Source organism: Rhinopithecus bieti, unplaced genomic scaffold, assembly GCF_001698545.2.
Source record: "Rhinopithecus bieti isolate Rb0 unplaced genomic scaffold, ASM169854v2 scaffold_7681, whole genome shotgun sequence".
In the NCBI taxonomy this organism is placed as follows: domain Eukaryota; kingdom Metazoa; phylum Chordata; class Mammalia; order Primates; family Cercopithecidae; genus Rhinopithecus; species Rhinopithecus bieti.
This window is the reverse complement of record NW_016806571.1, coordinates 6,165,596-6,181,833: the sequence shown is the minus strand read 5'-3', so window position 1 is coordinate 6,181,833 and position 16,238 is coordinate 6,165,596. Positions and strand designations below refer to the sequence as shown.

The 16,238-nt window shown below is 52.1% G+C and overlaps 1 protein-coding gene across 1 annotated transcript; it reads right to left on the bottom strand.

Annotated features, from left to right (window-relative positions):
* Positions 1-187: 187 nt before the first annotated feature.
* LOC108532771 (uncharacterized) lies at positions 188-2,095 on the bottom strand. Its single transcript, XM_017877048.1, has 2 exons — positions 2,035-2,095; positions 188-1,935 (listed from the first exon to the last, which is right to left on the bottom strand). Exons 1-2 carry the CDS (start codon positions 2,093-2,095, stop codon positions 1,139-1,141), a joined length of 858 nt encoding a protein of 285 aa, XP_017732537.1. The 3' UTR covers positions 188-1,138.
* Between the last annotated feature and the right edge of the window lie 14,143 nt (positions 2,096-16,238).

Here is a 16,238-nt window from a genome sequence, read left to right as displayed (position 1 = left end):
GGTTCGGTGCGGCGCCACCGGGGAGGCCGGGAGCCCGGGCGCGCAGAGCCGCTTCGCAGGGAGGGCGCGGCCGCCGCGCGTCGTAGGCGCCTTCGCGGCGCCCGCGAGTGGCAGCGGGCGCCCGGGCGCGCAGGTGCCGCGCGCCCTGCGCGCCGGGTCTTGGCGGGGCCGCGGCCCGGGCGGGGCTGGCCTGCCTATTTTTCCCTCCGTGGCGGCTGCCTACGCTTCCCTTTTTGATTTTTGTTTTTCATGTTTTCGGTCCTACAGTTAATTCGTTAGGAGTAGCCTTGAAGATGAAATTAACCGGGCAAGACATTCCGGCTGCCCTGTACGCCAAGCAATTAGGACGCATCTATTAAGAGTAATCGGGCGTTTATAAGCAAACTCCCGACTGTTACGAATTTAAAAAAAAAAAAAAGGTAGCCAGCGAGAGGGTGTGCCCCAACGTTGTCGTCTTCAGCTGTTTTGGAGCGAAGTTCAGGGCGCGGGTAGCTGGACACTTGGGTCCTCCTCCCTCACTGGGCGGGGCTGGGAGGGGCGCGGCGCAGGGTACAGAGCACAGACCTTGGAGCAGGAACGCCCGGCTACGCTATTTACGAGCTGTGCGATCTTGGACCAATTCCTTAACCTCTCTGGGCCTCAGTTTCCTCCTATAAAGGGAAGGAGTTTGGAGCCGTGACTTTAGGCCCTTCTCTGCTCTGGAGCTCCAATCCTTCTGCTGAGATGATGGTGTGTGAATGGAGAAGTACTGTAGCGGAAGTCAGGGAACTTAGGTTCTGGTCCAGGGTCTGTTAGCCTCAGTTTACCCAATTCTTAAGTAGCACCAGCCATCTGTACCCCACAGGGTCCTTATGAGGCCCCAAAGCTAAGAGGTGTTGTTGAGAGTCCATTTCGGGCAACTCGCTGTGCACCGTCACACAATTTCTGTCCTCAGTTTCCTTATCTGTAAACTGGGGGTGTTGGTAGGAAAGAAAAATAGAGCCGGGAACGCGAAGCTTTCCTGGGGCTCTATATAAAGCGCTGGCATTTCCGGGACGGCTGGCGGCATCTGGCCGCCCCAAGGGCCCCAAGATACGGTAATCCCAAACAATACTCGGGGTCATTGTTTACAGCTATAAAACACATTCTGTCCTGAACGCTATCCCCAAGGACGCGCGCGCGTGCGCGACGGGACGAGGCCAGCCAGACTCCTCGCACCTCCGCTGCTGCCCGCTGGGCAGAGTCCCCAACTCCGCGGGCCCAGGAGAGGGGTGTGGGGCAGGCGGACGCGCACGCCAGCCGTGGGTGCTTTGCTTTTTTCCTCCTCCTCCCCATCCCTGCGTCCTGGCCTGCCTGGGTGTTTACGCGCCTCTCCCAGCAGGACTGAGTAAATGCAGTCCTTTGACGTAAAACGAATCAGTCCTTCCCCAGCGGCAGGAGCAAAACCCAGAAAACTGGGGGTGGGGGTAGGGACGGGAGGGGCACAGAAGAAATCGTGACACTTTCCCACTCTCTTCTCAGCCCCTCCCCGCGCCACGCGGGCCTCAGGCCGCCCTAGCCAAGTCTTGGGGGCTGCAAAGGGAGACGCGGCCAAAGCGCCCTGAGCCCTCCCAGTAGCAACCGCGTGTCGGAGCGGTGCGAACAGACGCACTTTTGGTTTTCCTTTGAGCAGTAGAGGCTGCCCCGCCCTCCCCCACCTGGCGCTCGAAAATCCGGGTGCTTCTGGGTCTCTCCCACACAGTCCTTCCAGTAATGCGGGGGGAAAAGAGGCGGGGGAAGGGGAGCAGGAGCTTCCTCCGCGGCCTCCGCAGTCCCGGGCGCGCCCAGCCCCGGCCCGGCGCCGCCGGGAGCGCGCGGGCGAGCGCACCCTGGAGCCCTCGCCCGCCCCCGCCCTGCCAGCTCCCCGGTCCTTTCCTTTCTTGTGGGTTCCCGTAAAGCCCAGCAGCCTGGAGACGTCTGCAGAGCATCACGGAATCTGTGCTGATGCAATTCACTAGCCTCCCTTTGGTGCGCCCTGGCCTGCCTCAGAGCGCTTTGATCCCGGCCCTCTCCTACTCCAGAACTCGTGCTGGCTCCCTCTGCCCGCCGGGAGGCCTGCGTTCCGCCGCCGGCTCATCCCCTTTCAGTACTCCCAGCGCCGGACACACAGCCCTGTGCCCTGGTGCTGCTGCGAGACTGACCTCCCCAGGTTCAGCGAGTGCCTCAGCGAACTGTGCCTGCCAAACCGAGAATTCAGCCTCCAAGCCTAGTTCAGTGTCCTCTCCTTGGGAAACCATTACAGAGTCATCCAGTTAGAAAGGGTCCTCTGGCTCCCTGGAATGCTAAAAATAGAGGTGACCCTTTATCGAGTGCTAAAATCAGAGCCAGGCACCATGCTGAATACAGGGCTTGTTCCGTGGAATTCTCAGAGCAAACGCTGGAGGTGGGTATTATTCTCTGGTTGCAGAAGACAGTGAGATTGAATAACTTGTCCAGGGCAACTGGTTAGTGAGTTGGTGATCGGTTAGGACTGCAGCTGAGATTTTCCGACCCCAGGCTCTTCTTCTTCCCCAGGACATGGCATGACCTGCCTCCTGTTGGAATGTCTTTGTCTCTCTCTTACTGGTCTTGGAAGGCATGGTCTTTATCTGGTGCATGACTTTATCCTACACTTAGAGGTGTTCAGCCTCAGTACCATCCCTCAGCTTAGAGAAGAAGCCATGTCAAGTGAGGGAAGGGAAGGGAAGGGGAAGAGGGAAGCTGGGGTGGGAAGAAAAGGGTAGATGAGCTGTCTTCTCATTGCCTCTGGGTCTCTGAGACCTCTCTGCCCCACTTTTGTCGGTCTCCTTGTTTGTCCATCCTGGCCAGTGTTTGGCTCTTGAGAGATGAGGAATCCCAGAATAGCTGGCACCTCTGAGCTGCGCTGGCCCACACATCTCACATGGGATAGTTGAAGCCCTTTCACACACATCGCCTCACTTGTCCTTACACATGACCTCTCTGAAAGGGATATAGACAGCAGAGTGACTCTGGATTGCCAGAGAGGAGGCTTAGGTGCAGAGTGGCACAGCAACCTACTCAAAATTTTCCAGCTGTAGGTGTCACTCTGTGTTCAAAGCCATCTCACCTGACTTTAAACCCAGCACTTTGCTGTTTGCCATGCTTCCAGCCTTGTAAGTTTAGGAGCAAACTCCATCTCTCTCTTTTTTTTTTTTTTTTTTTTTTTTTTGAGACAGAGTCTTCCTCTGTCCCCCAGGCTGGAATGCAGTGTCGTGATCTCAGCCCACTGCAACCTCTGCCTCCCGAGTTCAAGTGATTCTCCTGCCTTAGCCTCCCAAGTAGCTGGGATTGCAGGAGCACGCCACCGCACCTGGCTAATTTTTGTGTTTTTTGTAGAGATGGGGTTTGACCATATTGGCCAGGCTGGTCTCAAACTCCTGGCCTCAAGTGATCAGCCTGCCTTGGCCTCCCAAAGTGCTGGGTTTACAGGCATGAGCCACCGTTCCCAGCTTACATCTCTTAATGATACACTGTCCTCTATATCCATCATGCCTGAATGAACCTGCCATCATATCTTTATAGTAAATCATACTTTTTAGATGATGTAATATTTCTGAAAGCCAGATGTATCTTATAATCGATGACTATTGAATATGGAAGTGTTCCCGTTTTTGTCCAAAGACCTGTGAATCACTCATGGGTCCATCAGGAAACAGTCTTTAACCCAGATGGTTCAAAGGATGAGGCTTTAATGGAGAAACTCCTTATAGAGTTTCCCATAGAGGTATGGGCAAAGTTAAGAGGGAATTGAGGCACCTAGAGCCTAGTAACAGCAGGAAATGATGACCGTCCCTAGGGTTGAAAAGAGGAGGCAATCATGTTATTGGAGCCTAGTGAGCTTGGGACCATGAAGGAGGGACCATCCAGCGGGTAGAGGGAAGGAGCCACTGCCAGAGATAGCCTGCTGAAAGGGAGGGAGAAGTTGGGGTCAAGAAATACCAGACCATCTCTCCCACCTCCTGCCTCCTTCTCTGGCCAAACGGCGGCAGCTGCTGATCCATGCAGTCCACTAAGGTTGGCCTCCCAGGGCACAGAGAAGGGCAAAGAAGGGTAAAGAGCAAATCTCGTGGGGCACTCAGCAAATGGGGAGTAACCAGTATAAATCCCATTAAGCACATGAGGGAACCTACGAGGGATGGTGTTTCAGAATGAGGGAAATAAGGTAAATCAGTGAGGCCTTACACCTCATGTACTGTGGAAGTGAACATTGGAATAGCCTGAACAGCTTTTTGAAACCACATCTTCCCTCTTTACTGATAACATGAAACCACTCACACTGATACTTGAGCCACTGAGCCATGTATTGTATCTCTCAGGTGTAGGGCAGAGAAAAGGCTTTACCTGCTGATGAACAGGGATCCACTCCTGGGGAAGAAGCAAGTATGACTTTCTCTCCCGTGGCTTTATGCGACCTCCTTGAAATTCCACGAGCAACCCTCCCAGCTAAAGGTAGATGTGACACATAAGCCTTCATGTGTTCCCATTTCATGAATGGGCTATACACCAATGGAGAAGAAATGAAGACAAGAAGTATCACTCTAGAGGCAATCATAATCGTAGTTTTAAAACAACAATCTCCATCTGGGTGGGGTATTACACGTCTGTGGGTGTGTAAAAGTTCATCCACAGGCTCTGCCCTTAGGATTGCACCATTTTATTCATTTTACTTTATGTGTGTTACCCTCGATTTAACAAAAAACAAGAAGCAAACGACAACAAAACCTTTTTATTTCCTTAGAACACATTTAGAGTTATATTGAAGTGTGGGCAAGACTTTTGAGAAAGCATATGCAAATGAGGCCGTTCTGGCCACCCCCATGAGGCCCCTAGGAGGCTGAGTGGAATCAGTGCCCTGGCAGCGGTGGGGGCGGGGGGACAGGAAGAGGGTACTTCACTGCCACCAGTTTTTTGGTTTTGGTTTTTTTAAAAGCCGGATACATTCCAGAGGTAAAGTGACCAGTGCCATTATTCAGAAATATCTTTATGAGTTGGAACAGAAGTCACCCCTGGTAGGAATGTTTGTCAGGTTGGGAGAAGAGAAACAGGACAACTTCCCCTGCTTCTTCTCTGGTTCTAGGATCTGCACACACAGGGTTTGGCTTCCAGTTGGGAAATGGAGCTCCAAGGGCAGCCCTGCTATGGCGGGCTGTGTGACCTGGGCCAAGCCCCTTGACATCTCCAGACCTGGGCTTCCTCATCTGCCGCCAAGATGCTGGATTGAATGTTGGATACATTGTAAGGCAAGGGAGACACAGAAGTCCTAAAGGAGGTAAAGCTTTTCCCCACTGCCCCTCCATCTGGACGAGTCTCCTGCCAAGCATTTTCAAATCCCACTGTGAAACACGATTCTGCCCCCTTCCTGTTCTGAGGATCTGGGAAAGCAAGGGGGAAGGGGCTATCGGGAGCCCTGCTTGCTTCAGGCCCAGACCAAGAGGCTCAGGCAGGCTTATCTACTCCTCATGTGGTGGGGGGCCCAGGATGCTGCCAGGGTCTCACAGCCATGGTCTCACAACCACTATCAGCCTGTCCTCAGGGGTATAAGAGAAGCTGGAAGCCTAGATGGGTGCTGCCCTCAGGCAACTTCCAATCTAGCCGAGAAGAATAAAGAGTAACACACAAAATATTGGGGTCATGAAGCAATAACTGTGGGGACACCTATAAAAACCTCTAATTGGGCTTACCTGGTACCAGACAGTATTTTAATTGGATCATATATACTGCATTAACTCAGTTAATATTCACAACACGCCTATGAGGTAGCTACAGTTATTATCCCCATTCAACGATGGGGAAAACTGAAGTCAGAAGAGGTCAACTTGCCCAGGTTTCCAGAGCTGAAAAGCAACAGAGCTGGGATTTCACTGCAGGTATTCTGGTCCCAGAGTCTTGGTACAAATGGTGTTAATGAACTCTTCTTCTGGTAAGAGCACCCCAATTTTCCTTTGGAGAACCTCCACTTCCCCATTTCATGTGCCATGGGTGACCCTACCCTTGAGCTCTTGGGGTGAACACATGGACACACGATCCAGTCCTGACCAAACAGAACATCTCGCTTCCCTACAGTTAGTGATAGGTTCAGGATTGTAGCAATGACCCAAGACTGGCCTCTGAGAGTCACATTTGAGACTATGGCTCAAACTCCTGGAGAAGGGGAGAAGCAGTCTTTTTTCAACTGAGGCGCTATACTCTTTATTACTCCTTGAAGACGGAAATACCAGGAAGAAAACCAAGCTAGAGGGTGGCAACGCTGAGCAGTGGAGAACAGCAAGTTCCTGATGACGTTCTTTCATGGCCTAAATCCCACTATACCTCCAGTGGTTATCTCCCTGGACTTTCCTGTTATACGGAAATTATCCCTTTTGTGTTGAAGCCAATTTGAGTTGGATATCTGTCACTTACGACCAAAAAGGTCCTAATGTACTAGTGAACACAGAGCACATACTGTGAGCACCTACTCTTTTTTTTCTTTCTTTCTTTCTTCCCCTCCCCCCCCCCCCCCCCCACCCCCAAGACGGAGTCTTTCTCTGTCACCCAGGCTGGAGTGCAGTGGTGCAATCTCAGCTCACTGCGACTTCTGCCTCCTGGGTTCAAGTGATTCTCCAGCCTCGGCCTCCTGAGTAGCTAGGACTATAGGCATGTGCCACCATGCCCAGCTAATTTTTGTATTCTTAGTAGGGACAGGGTTTCACCATATTGACCAGGCTAGTCTCGAACTCCTGACCTTGTGATCCGCCCACTTCGGCCTCCCAAAGTGCTGGGATTACAGATGTGAGCCACCACACCCGGCCCAAGCATCTACTCTTTTCAAGACATTTCCAGAAAAACAAATACAGATAAGAAAGGATCAGTCTTCAAAGAAGTTGGAAGCTGGTGAGGGATGACAAAGATTCTCAAAAAAACTTTAAAAAACAAGTCAGAACACAATTGACAGCACAAGGCAGCTACCCGGGTTCTCGGGTTAATGCAAAGGGTGAGAATTTTCTATATTGGATGGAACACATCAGAAAAGTTCTCACGAAGGTGATAGCGGTGAAATTGGCCTCAGAAGTCTGATAGGATGTTGGCAGGTGAAGGCAGGGAAGCTACAGGGCAGACAGCATGAGGAAGGGCCCAGGTTCAGGGAAGTATGGACATGCAGGGGCAAGTGTAAATTGATGGGATTACCTGGGACCAGAGGAAAGGTCTAAAACATAGGCTGGGGCAGGGTGGGGAAAGGATGGTTCTGAAGTATCTCCAAATATTTGAAGATATTCCCCATGGAAAAGAAACTAGGCTTATTTGGAGTGACCCCAGAGGACAAGGCTAGGACTAAGAATGGATGCTCACAAATGGAGGAAGTAGACCTGACCCCTGACTAAGGAAGGTGACGCTACCTGTTTGGGGCAAATGTTCAGAAAGAGGCTGGGTCTGTATGGTGGATGCTGTGAAAAGAGACTCAGAAACCAAATGAGAGTTGAATTAGCCGAGTTTAACATTCTGTGAGTTTTGTGCCAGACTTGGGACTCTACTGCAGGCCTGCTGGCTCTGTGCAAACTCATTGAACTGTGCACCCGATTTGTGTACCTTATGTATGTTTTAGACTTCAATAAATTCACTCCAAAATACCACCCCCTACACACACACACACACACACACACACACACACACACACACACACACACACGGAGAGAGATCTGAAGTAAGTAGGACTCCTCCACTGATCATTTCTTGAGTAGCGAGGAGAAGATATGCTCTGGGCTATGCTTTAAGCAGGAGTTTTCCAAACAAATTTGCTGCTTTCCAGAGTGAGATGTTTTTTCCCATGACCCGTGGGACACATGTAATGAGCTGCAGCCTGAAGTTGAAAAGTCTGGTTTTAAGCTGATCTCCCTGGTGGCAGGGTAAAGAATGGAAGGCAACAGGAAGAGCCCAGAGAGGAGGCTGGCGGCTTGACTCTTCTGCCATGGTTCGGGAGAGAGGTAGGGAGACTCTTTAGCAGGGCCAGGTGTCAGGAAGGCAAGTATGCTTCAGAGAAAGAGTCCAACTTCATTGTGTGGGCAGGCCCTGCCACTCCAACTGCCTGGGGTACGCTCAGAGGGACAGGGGAGACCTGCATAGTCTCAGCCAGACATCTCAAGGACAGCACACACAGACCCCATGGATCAGCTGCTGTGGGTCACTGAGTACATGCACTGCTGCCTGGGGCCCGCACTCCCCACGCCTCTAAAGACACAGAGCCTGGGGAGTGGTGGCTGTGTTATCTGAGCCAAGGAGCAGATCATGCGATTTCCTGCTCAGGACATGTGAGAGGAGAGGGGATGTTCCTGGAAAGACAGAAGCAAGGGAGGAATGAAGAAAGGGAGGGAAGGTGGGAGGGACTCCACTAGTTTTTCTTTTGAGGCAACTATGCTGCTTCCAGAAACAGCCTTACGTTTGTAGGCAAAAAATGGGGATTTGACTCCTGGCTCTGCCAGTTGGAGCTTCAGTAACCTTGACAAAGTCACTTCATCTCTATATATCCAGTTCATTTGGAGCAAAGAATGTTGATTGTGTCCTTAGCACACAGCAGAAAGGGCCATGAGCTTAGGCCACAGAGGCCTGGGTTCAAATCTTGGTTTTGCTGCCTGATAGCCAGGGGACCCTGGGTAGGTACTGAACCCCTCTGAGCCTCACTTTCCTCCCTTGTGATGTGGTGATGATAACACCAAGATCTCCAGGCCGCAGTGAGAATTACACATGTGTGTATTTGTCTAACCATCCACCCACCGTCTATTTATTTATACTCTGCCTTATTTCCAAAAGGATTTCTCTAGCTATAGGAAGAGTCACTGAAACAGCCTGGAAGGTGCTTGGCACATGGGTGATGCCCACAGTGTTACATTTCTTTCTCTGCCCATCTCACAGGGTTGTGGTGAGGCTTCAGTGGGATAATGTTTCTGAAAATGTCTCACAAACTGGGAAATTTCATACACATGAAAGTGGGGAAGAAAGGAAGTGTCCGGGGAAGCTGAGGTAGGAAAGTGTGTCCAGCAGCTTACGGAACAAACAGGTTGGGCTGCTCAAGCTCTGGGGTCTTCCACCTACCAGCTGGGGGCCCCTGTGCTGTGGCACCTGGAATAAAGCAAATCTGGGAGAAGCTGCGTCTACAGGATCCTGTAATGTCAGAACTAGAAGGAACTTGAGAACATATTTGGTGCAACCCCCCACCGTTATACAAATGTGGGAACTGTGGTTCAGAGAGGGAAACAGGCTTGCCTCACGTCACCCAGGGCGCCAGAGGCAGAACTGGGCCAAGACCCCCATATCCTGATGTCAGGCGCAGGGTGCCATTTCCACTGCCCCAGGCACCTGGGAGCCCAAGGCACCTCCCTCACTCTGGCCTGGGGCACCTGGAAGCAGGTCTGCAGGAACTTCACTTCCCAGGAGGAATTCTGGGAGCTTGGGCAGAAAGGCTCATTCCGCTCCCCTGTAAGTGTGCCTGGGGCCCTACCCTGTTGACATGCCCAGGGGCTCCTGAGCAGTGACGTTAGCCAATGAATAGAACCCACAGCCAAGACCAAACACAGAGCCTTATTGTTAGGGACACTGATTACTGCACTGGGTTGGGCATTTATTTATTATCACATCTTTCTTTTCATTAACAGAAGGCAAACATTCCCCACCCCAGTAGCTAGAAGGCTACTTACCTGCACGAGAAGACAGGTGATGTCTCTCAAGGCCGGGTTAGGAGCAGATCCGACCTACTTGCAGGGTCCTTCCATCAGATCCAACTCAGGCGAGGGGAGGAGAGATTCAGGTCAGACCAAGGGAGAGCACCCTCAGGTTGCAGAGGCTGTTACTAAATAATGTCGAAAGCTGTGGTGTGGGGTCAGGAGCCAGACAGATCTGGTCCTGCTCCACGCTTTGCTTCTTGACATTTGGCATGACACTAAACCTGCCTGAGCCTCGGTGTCTTCACCTGTAAGAGTTTAGAGGTTAAAAGGATTAAATAATATATGTGTGTCAGCAGCTAACATGGTATCTGGTACGGGGCACTCAGTAAACAGCTGTGGGCACTCAGTAAACAGCTGTATCTCAGGGCACAGCGAACCTTGTTTCTGCAGATGAAACTATCGGGTAACAGACACTCCATAAAGGTTGATCCTCTGAGCCTGTGTGTCCTCTTCTAGGAGTCTTCAAGACAGAAAAGGATAGGAGAGGGTAATAGCCCACATGTCATCTCACACTGGGCAGGGGGAGAAACGTGGTAGTCTTTTCAAGACACTCCATGCTCCTAATTCAGCTTTCCTGTCAACATTTCCATCTCTCTCCCAGCCCCACCGATTCCATCAGTGAGTGATCCTCAGTCTCTCTCCTTCTTCCATTAGGACAAATCATTCAGATCCTTCTTTTTCCCCACTAGAAGCATCTTTCATTTGGGGGGTCCAGGTATTTCTTGCCCCCACTTCATAAGCTTCAACTCCTTTGAGATCGTTTTTTTTTTCCGCCCCCCCCACAGCCAAGGTAGAATTTAGTTCAGACCTCCAAATAAAGCTTCCAGAAGACCTGATTCAGAGACAGCATTCCCTAACGAGGATGGCTGAGCAGCGCTGAGTCTGAAGTTGAGACAAGGTCTGGATCTCCAGGGGACAGAGCAACAGAAATACTCCTTACTTCCCTGGCTTCCTCCCACAGGGCCCTCAGCTTGCTGTGGTGCCAGGTAGGGGCTAGAGAGGCCCAGGGCCCCTAGGCAGAGGCCATGGCCCACAGCCTCGCCCTGGCTGTCTGTGGCTTGGGGCAGGGGCCTCTAATTTTCCAGATTATTTGTTACCTCCAGCAAAATGCTTAACAACAGTGCTAGGGATGGGCATCTGAGCACATGAGCTATTAGGTTTGACCTAAACAGATTGTGAAAGCTGGAAAAGACCCCGAGGCATCACTGAAACCATTTCCCCAAACAGTGAGGAAGTTTTGCAAGGTGATAAAAGAAGACGGTAGTCGATAAAAGCACTGTATTTTCAAATAAGTTTGGAAAATATTGGGGTTCAGTGGATTTCTTTACTTAGGACTTCTCAGAGCCTTTAATGTATCAGTGCAAATTGTGAATCTCCAGGATGCATTTCTCAAAAGCATTTCATGAAATGGTGATTCTGCCACTCTCTGGTGTTACGGCAAAGTAACAGGCACAAACTCCTAGGGACAGACCCACCAGGGAGACCAGGGTCTGTGCATTCTCCCTGATATCAAAACTAAGCCCATTCATCCTTTTCCTCATTTTGTTTTTGCCTTATAATCGGGGCAGAGGTGGTGGGGTTGGAAGGTTTATTTATTTAGATGTATTTTATGTACTCTGAAGACCAGAACTAAGGCTAGTGGGTAAAAGTTCCTGTTGAGCAAAATTTCAGCTCCACCCAAGTAAGAACTTTAAAATAATTAGACCTGTTTGGACATAGATGGAGCCAACTCATGCAGTAGTGAGCCACCCATCACTAGAGGGGTCTAAGCCACAACCTACCAACCAATGAATGGTGTAGCAGGTTGAATGCTGGTCTCCCAAAAAGATAGGTCTGTGTCCAAATCCCAGGAACTTGTGAATGTAAGCTTATTTGGAAAGAGGGTCTTTGCAGATGTAAGGAAGTTACGGATCTTGAGAGGAGGAGATCATCTTGGATTCTTGGATTATCTGGGCAGACCCTAAATTCAACAGGAAGTATTAAAGACTGGGGTAGAGGGAGATGACACACACAGAGAAGGCCTCACAAAGACAGAGCAGACAGATGCAGGGACAAGCTAAAGAATGCCGACAGCTCCAGAAGCTGGAAGTGGTGAGGAATGGGTCCCCCCAGGGCCTCCGGAGAGAGCGAGGCCCTGCCGACACCTTAATTTCAGACTTCTGGCCTCCAGAACTGTGAAAGAGGAAGAGTCTCTTGTGTTAAACCACCAAGTTTGTGGTCATCTGTTATAGCAGCCACAGGAAGCCAAGAGAGATACGGGTGCTGAGGAGGAAGGCGGCGAAGGAGTCTGTTCTGAGTGATCCCAGGGCCTCTCCTGACCCCGTGCCCACTGGTCGTCACCCCCAGTAATACCTTTGATTCAGTGATGAGAAAACTGTGGTAGGATTTCCCGTCTGTCCCGGGAAGGGGGAAAGCAAATGGACTCAGCTTCAAGGCAGAACTTGAGCTGCTGCTTCCACAGCTCTGCCAGAGCCACCAGCAAAAGTGCCTACTTTGGCCTCTTTAGAAGATAGTCCCTTAAAGTCAAAGAACCTACAACCAGTTTCTAGCCCCCAGGGTGTCAGACCATCTCCACTAAGTGGTCAATGCGCTGCCAGGCAGGTGCCAGTCAAGACCGGCTGAGAAGGTAGGAGTTGGGCTATGAGACCAGCTTCAGTCAGTATCAGTCAGCATAGGGAGGCTGAGCAGCTCAGGCAGCGGTTGCTGCTACAGAGGCCTTGCTGGGTCTGTTCTGTGTCGTGGGGTCCCCTGCCTCAGTGACAGAAATCAGCCCAGTGACCCTTGCCCCGCCATACGCACACACAAGGGAGGAGAGCTGGGCATCCATCCCCCACCCCGTGTGCAGCCTGTTCCCTTCCTCTGCTACACGCGTGCACTTTTACACGCACTCAGGAGCTCTGTTGCAACAGCCTCTGTGCCCAGAGACAAGCGATAACACGCCCTCCTGCTCGTCTCTTCTTGCCTTTAGTGCCTGGCAAATTAAGACCAAACCCAAGTTGCAGGGCAAAAGAGGATCAATTACCAGGTAAAGGAGGAGGCTGCGGTTTGAATGTCTCAGCAGCAGTTTAGGGAGACCTGGGGACAGGAGAGAGAGGGGCTGAGGCCAGTGCTCCCTTCAACACTGCCAGTTGTCCAGATGCCTGTAGCCATTGGTAAAAGCAAGTCTCAGTTGCTTTTCCCTAAAGCCAGGAGCCCAGTTGGTTGTGTCAATCAGGGCTGGCCACTCCCTTCCTCCTTGGGGAGCAGAATGAGCTTTGCCCACCTGGTAGAGCAGTGCTGGGTGTCCTGGGCAGGAGTCCCAGCCCTGGCACACCTGTGTGTGCAGTCTGACTGGCTTACCCAGAGCCCGGCAGCCCTCAGTGTCCTCTCTCCTTCCCTCCCTCTCAGGGTGGGGAGGGTTCCCACCTGCCAGTTTCCATCCTGGCAGACCCATGCTTCCCCGCACACTCTCAGCCCTCAGACCCAGGCATCCACCTTCAGAGGTGGCCTCTCTTTACCTCTTGGTTTCCCCCTTTCCACTGTCCAAATTAGCCCCAAACCCCAATACCACTCCCCAAACCTGAGTTTAGGGGGAAAGGAACTTGGCATTCTCCCCTTTCTAGGTCAGAATGTTTGTAACCAAGCCCTCAGGCTCTGCAAATGTTTGCTCGTGGGCTGTTTTGCTCAGCTGGGGCAGGGCTGGGCTGAAGCCCCCGTCCTCAACTGCCTTCTCCCCCTCCCTTCACCACCCTAATTTCAGGCTCAACTCTGCGCGTTTAGGGCTTAATTAAACTCTTGTCTTGCTTTCAGAAGAGACACTTTCTGCCCTGGGGAGTTGCTACCGTGCTTTGTGGGGAGGGCAGGTCTGAGCAGGCTCCAGATGAGGGCCTGCTGGGAGGGAGAAGGCACATCCTTGCTGGAAGCTGCCTAGCGGTGGCCGAGGGGGAGCTAGCAGGGTGGGTGGCTCAGAGGGTGCCCACGTCAGTGAGGGGCCCCCCAGGCACAGAGGGTCTCCCTATCTCCACCACTGCCTCTGTGTGCCTTGTTCAATGATCACAGGTCACGGTGTCCAGGTCACCCTGTTCCTGGTGCCTGCCCCGCCCTGCCCCGCCCTGCCCAGCCAGCGAGCAGGAGCCTCCCGCACCTCCCACCTACTGCTGGCTGCACCCTGCCCTCACTGTCAGGAGGGCCAGGCCTCCCACCCAAAGGAACCTCGCCCACCCTGCCCTCACCTCCCACATGGGGCCAGGCCCCCCACTCTAAGGGACCTTGCCCACCTCCTGGGGCCCTCGAGAGAAGGAAAAGGACCCAGAAAGTGGGCTCTGTGATCCAGACCCTCAACCCAGGCACGTGGTGACCACACTCCCAACCATTAGGACAGACCTGCCTTGTACTGGTCCCAGGAAGGACCCCGTGGTGTGAAAGTTTCTAGAGAAGCATGTCTCAAAGGGGCTGCTGGCTTTGAGGCCTGGGATTGCCTTTACCACCTGTGTGTCCTCCAGCAGATTACTGCATCTTGCTGAGCCTCAGTCTCCCTGTCCTTAAATCGAGGGTGCTATACCTGTCCCCCGAGGTGTCTAGGGGAATGGAAAGACATAACGTAGGAGAGAAAGCCTGTTGCTAACGTAGGTAAAAGGCTACACAGACATGAGCTGTTACTTCTATCGAGGCTGGGCAGGCTGTGAGCAAAACTGTAATAGAGCTTTTAGCATTGTCCCCAAAAGAAAATGCTATGTGCACCGACCCCGTTTCGTTCTGTAAGTCCCTGCATGCTCTCTCCCTGGCCAACGAAAGCTCATCATTGCCACCCCCTCCATGTCTTTCCTTGGGCTTCACAAGCCCCCTCAGGACTACTCCATTGGTATTCTCCATTGCTGTTTTTACCAACAGGGAAACTGAGGCAAGGAGCAGGAAGACCTTTGTGCAGATCATACAGCATGTCTGTGAGATGGCCAGGAGCCTGAGCCGGGGCTCCTGACACCCTGCTGGATCCTCAAGGTCCTGCCACTGTCTCTGGGATGAATCTGCTTTCTAACATTCTTTAAGCTTATGCAGGGGCAATCGTGAAAAACAGTGTTCTGGAGAGGTGGCTTTAAGTTAAGCAACTGGAAGCTGTCATTGCTGGCAGGGACCTCAGAGGTCTCCTAGGTTAACCCCTTGGAGCACTGGGCCTGGGAGAAGGAGAGTAGCTGCCCCATAGCACAGCTGTGGTCTCAGAGCCTCTCTGCCCCATACAGGGTTGGGCTCACCCCTCTGTCCCGGGAAGCATGGTCCTCCCCCAGAGAAGTTCAGAGGCAGGACATGTCCCCAGGTGATGCCCAGTCAGCCCAGATGACCCTGCTGTCTTCCATTCACTGAGCCCAGGACCCCAGGCTTTTCATCTTCCCCTGGGAGGCCCCAGAGCTGCAGTCTCTGCACACTTCAAAGGCCTTCTGGACATGATCTCATTCAGCCTCACCTACTCACTTGGGGTGGGGAGGGAGCGGGAAAAGGTCATTGAAGAACAGTGGCTTGTCACAGTCACACCCTTGAGCAAGTCAGTGTTCCTCTGTGTACCTCAGTTTCCCCATCTCTAAAATGATGGTTAACAGGGCCTAGTGCTAATAGTCTCTACATGGCCCGTGGTTGTATTAGGGCCAATGAAGGCAACAGCAAGTTGCTGGGCCCACCATAGGTGAGAATAAAACAAGTCAGTTTCCTCATGAGAACACTATGCCCTTCCTCACAGGTAGGAGGAGACCACAACACAAAAGTGCCTCTTATGGGATCTGGTGTATGTTGGAGGTTGATGGTCATTAGCCCTCCTAGCCACAGAGGCCTGGAATTGGGGATGCCAGGGTGCCGACCCCATCAAGGGCTCAGTGGACAAATGAGTCCCTAATCTATCTTTTTTGGAGGAGGTCCATTTGCTTCCTGAAGACACTCAGGAACCACCCTATAAATGCTACTTCTCTTCCCAAATTGCCAGGCCAGGTCAGCAAAGTTCATGCTTATAGGCCTCCTCCTGTTTTCCCGAGTCTCCCCTCTGCAGCCACTCCAGGGGCCCTGGTGGACTGGGAGGCTCTGCTGCTGCCCCGCTGGGCTCCTGCCCCCTGCTGGGCTGGGTAGAAGCCCCCATTGTCTGAGCCCTTCCCAAGGGCCGGGGGCTGTGAGTTCCAACCTTCAAAAGATTTCCAACTTACTGTGTGGCCTCAAGCCAGTCTCCTGGCTTCTCTCAGTTTCCCCAGCAGTAAAATAGGGCTAATGACCATCAGCCTCCTGCACTGGGGTGTTGTGAGAATAATTAAGGTTTGTGAAAGGCTTTGAGATCCTTGGATGAAAGGCCCTGGAGAAGGAGAGTGTTATTATCCATTATTAGTACTGTTATTTTCCATGCAAGGATCTCAAAGCCTTTCACAGACAGTAATTAGTACCTTGCAGGGGTGTTTTGAGGGTGATTAGTTCCATTTCTCATATGGGAAAAGTAAGGCACAGAAAGAAATCAGAACAGGGCAGAAGGGTAAGTGCTCACCTAGTATACCTAGAATTTGATGCTGCCCAAGCCTGGGT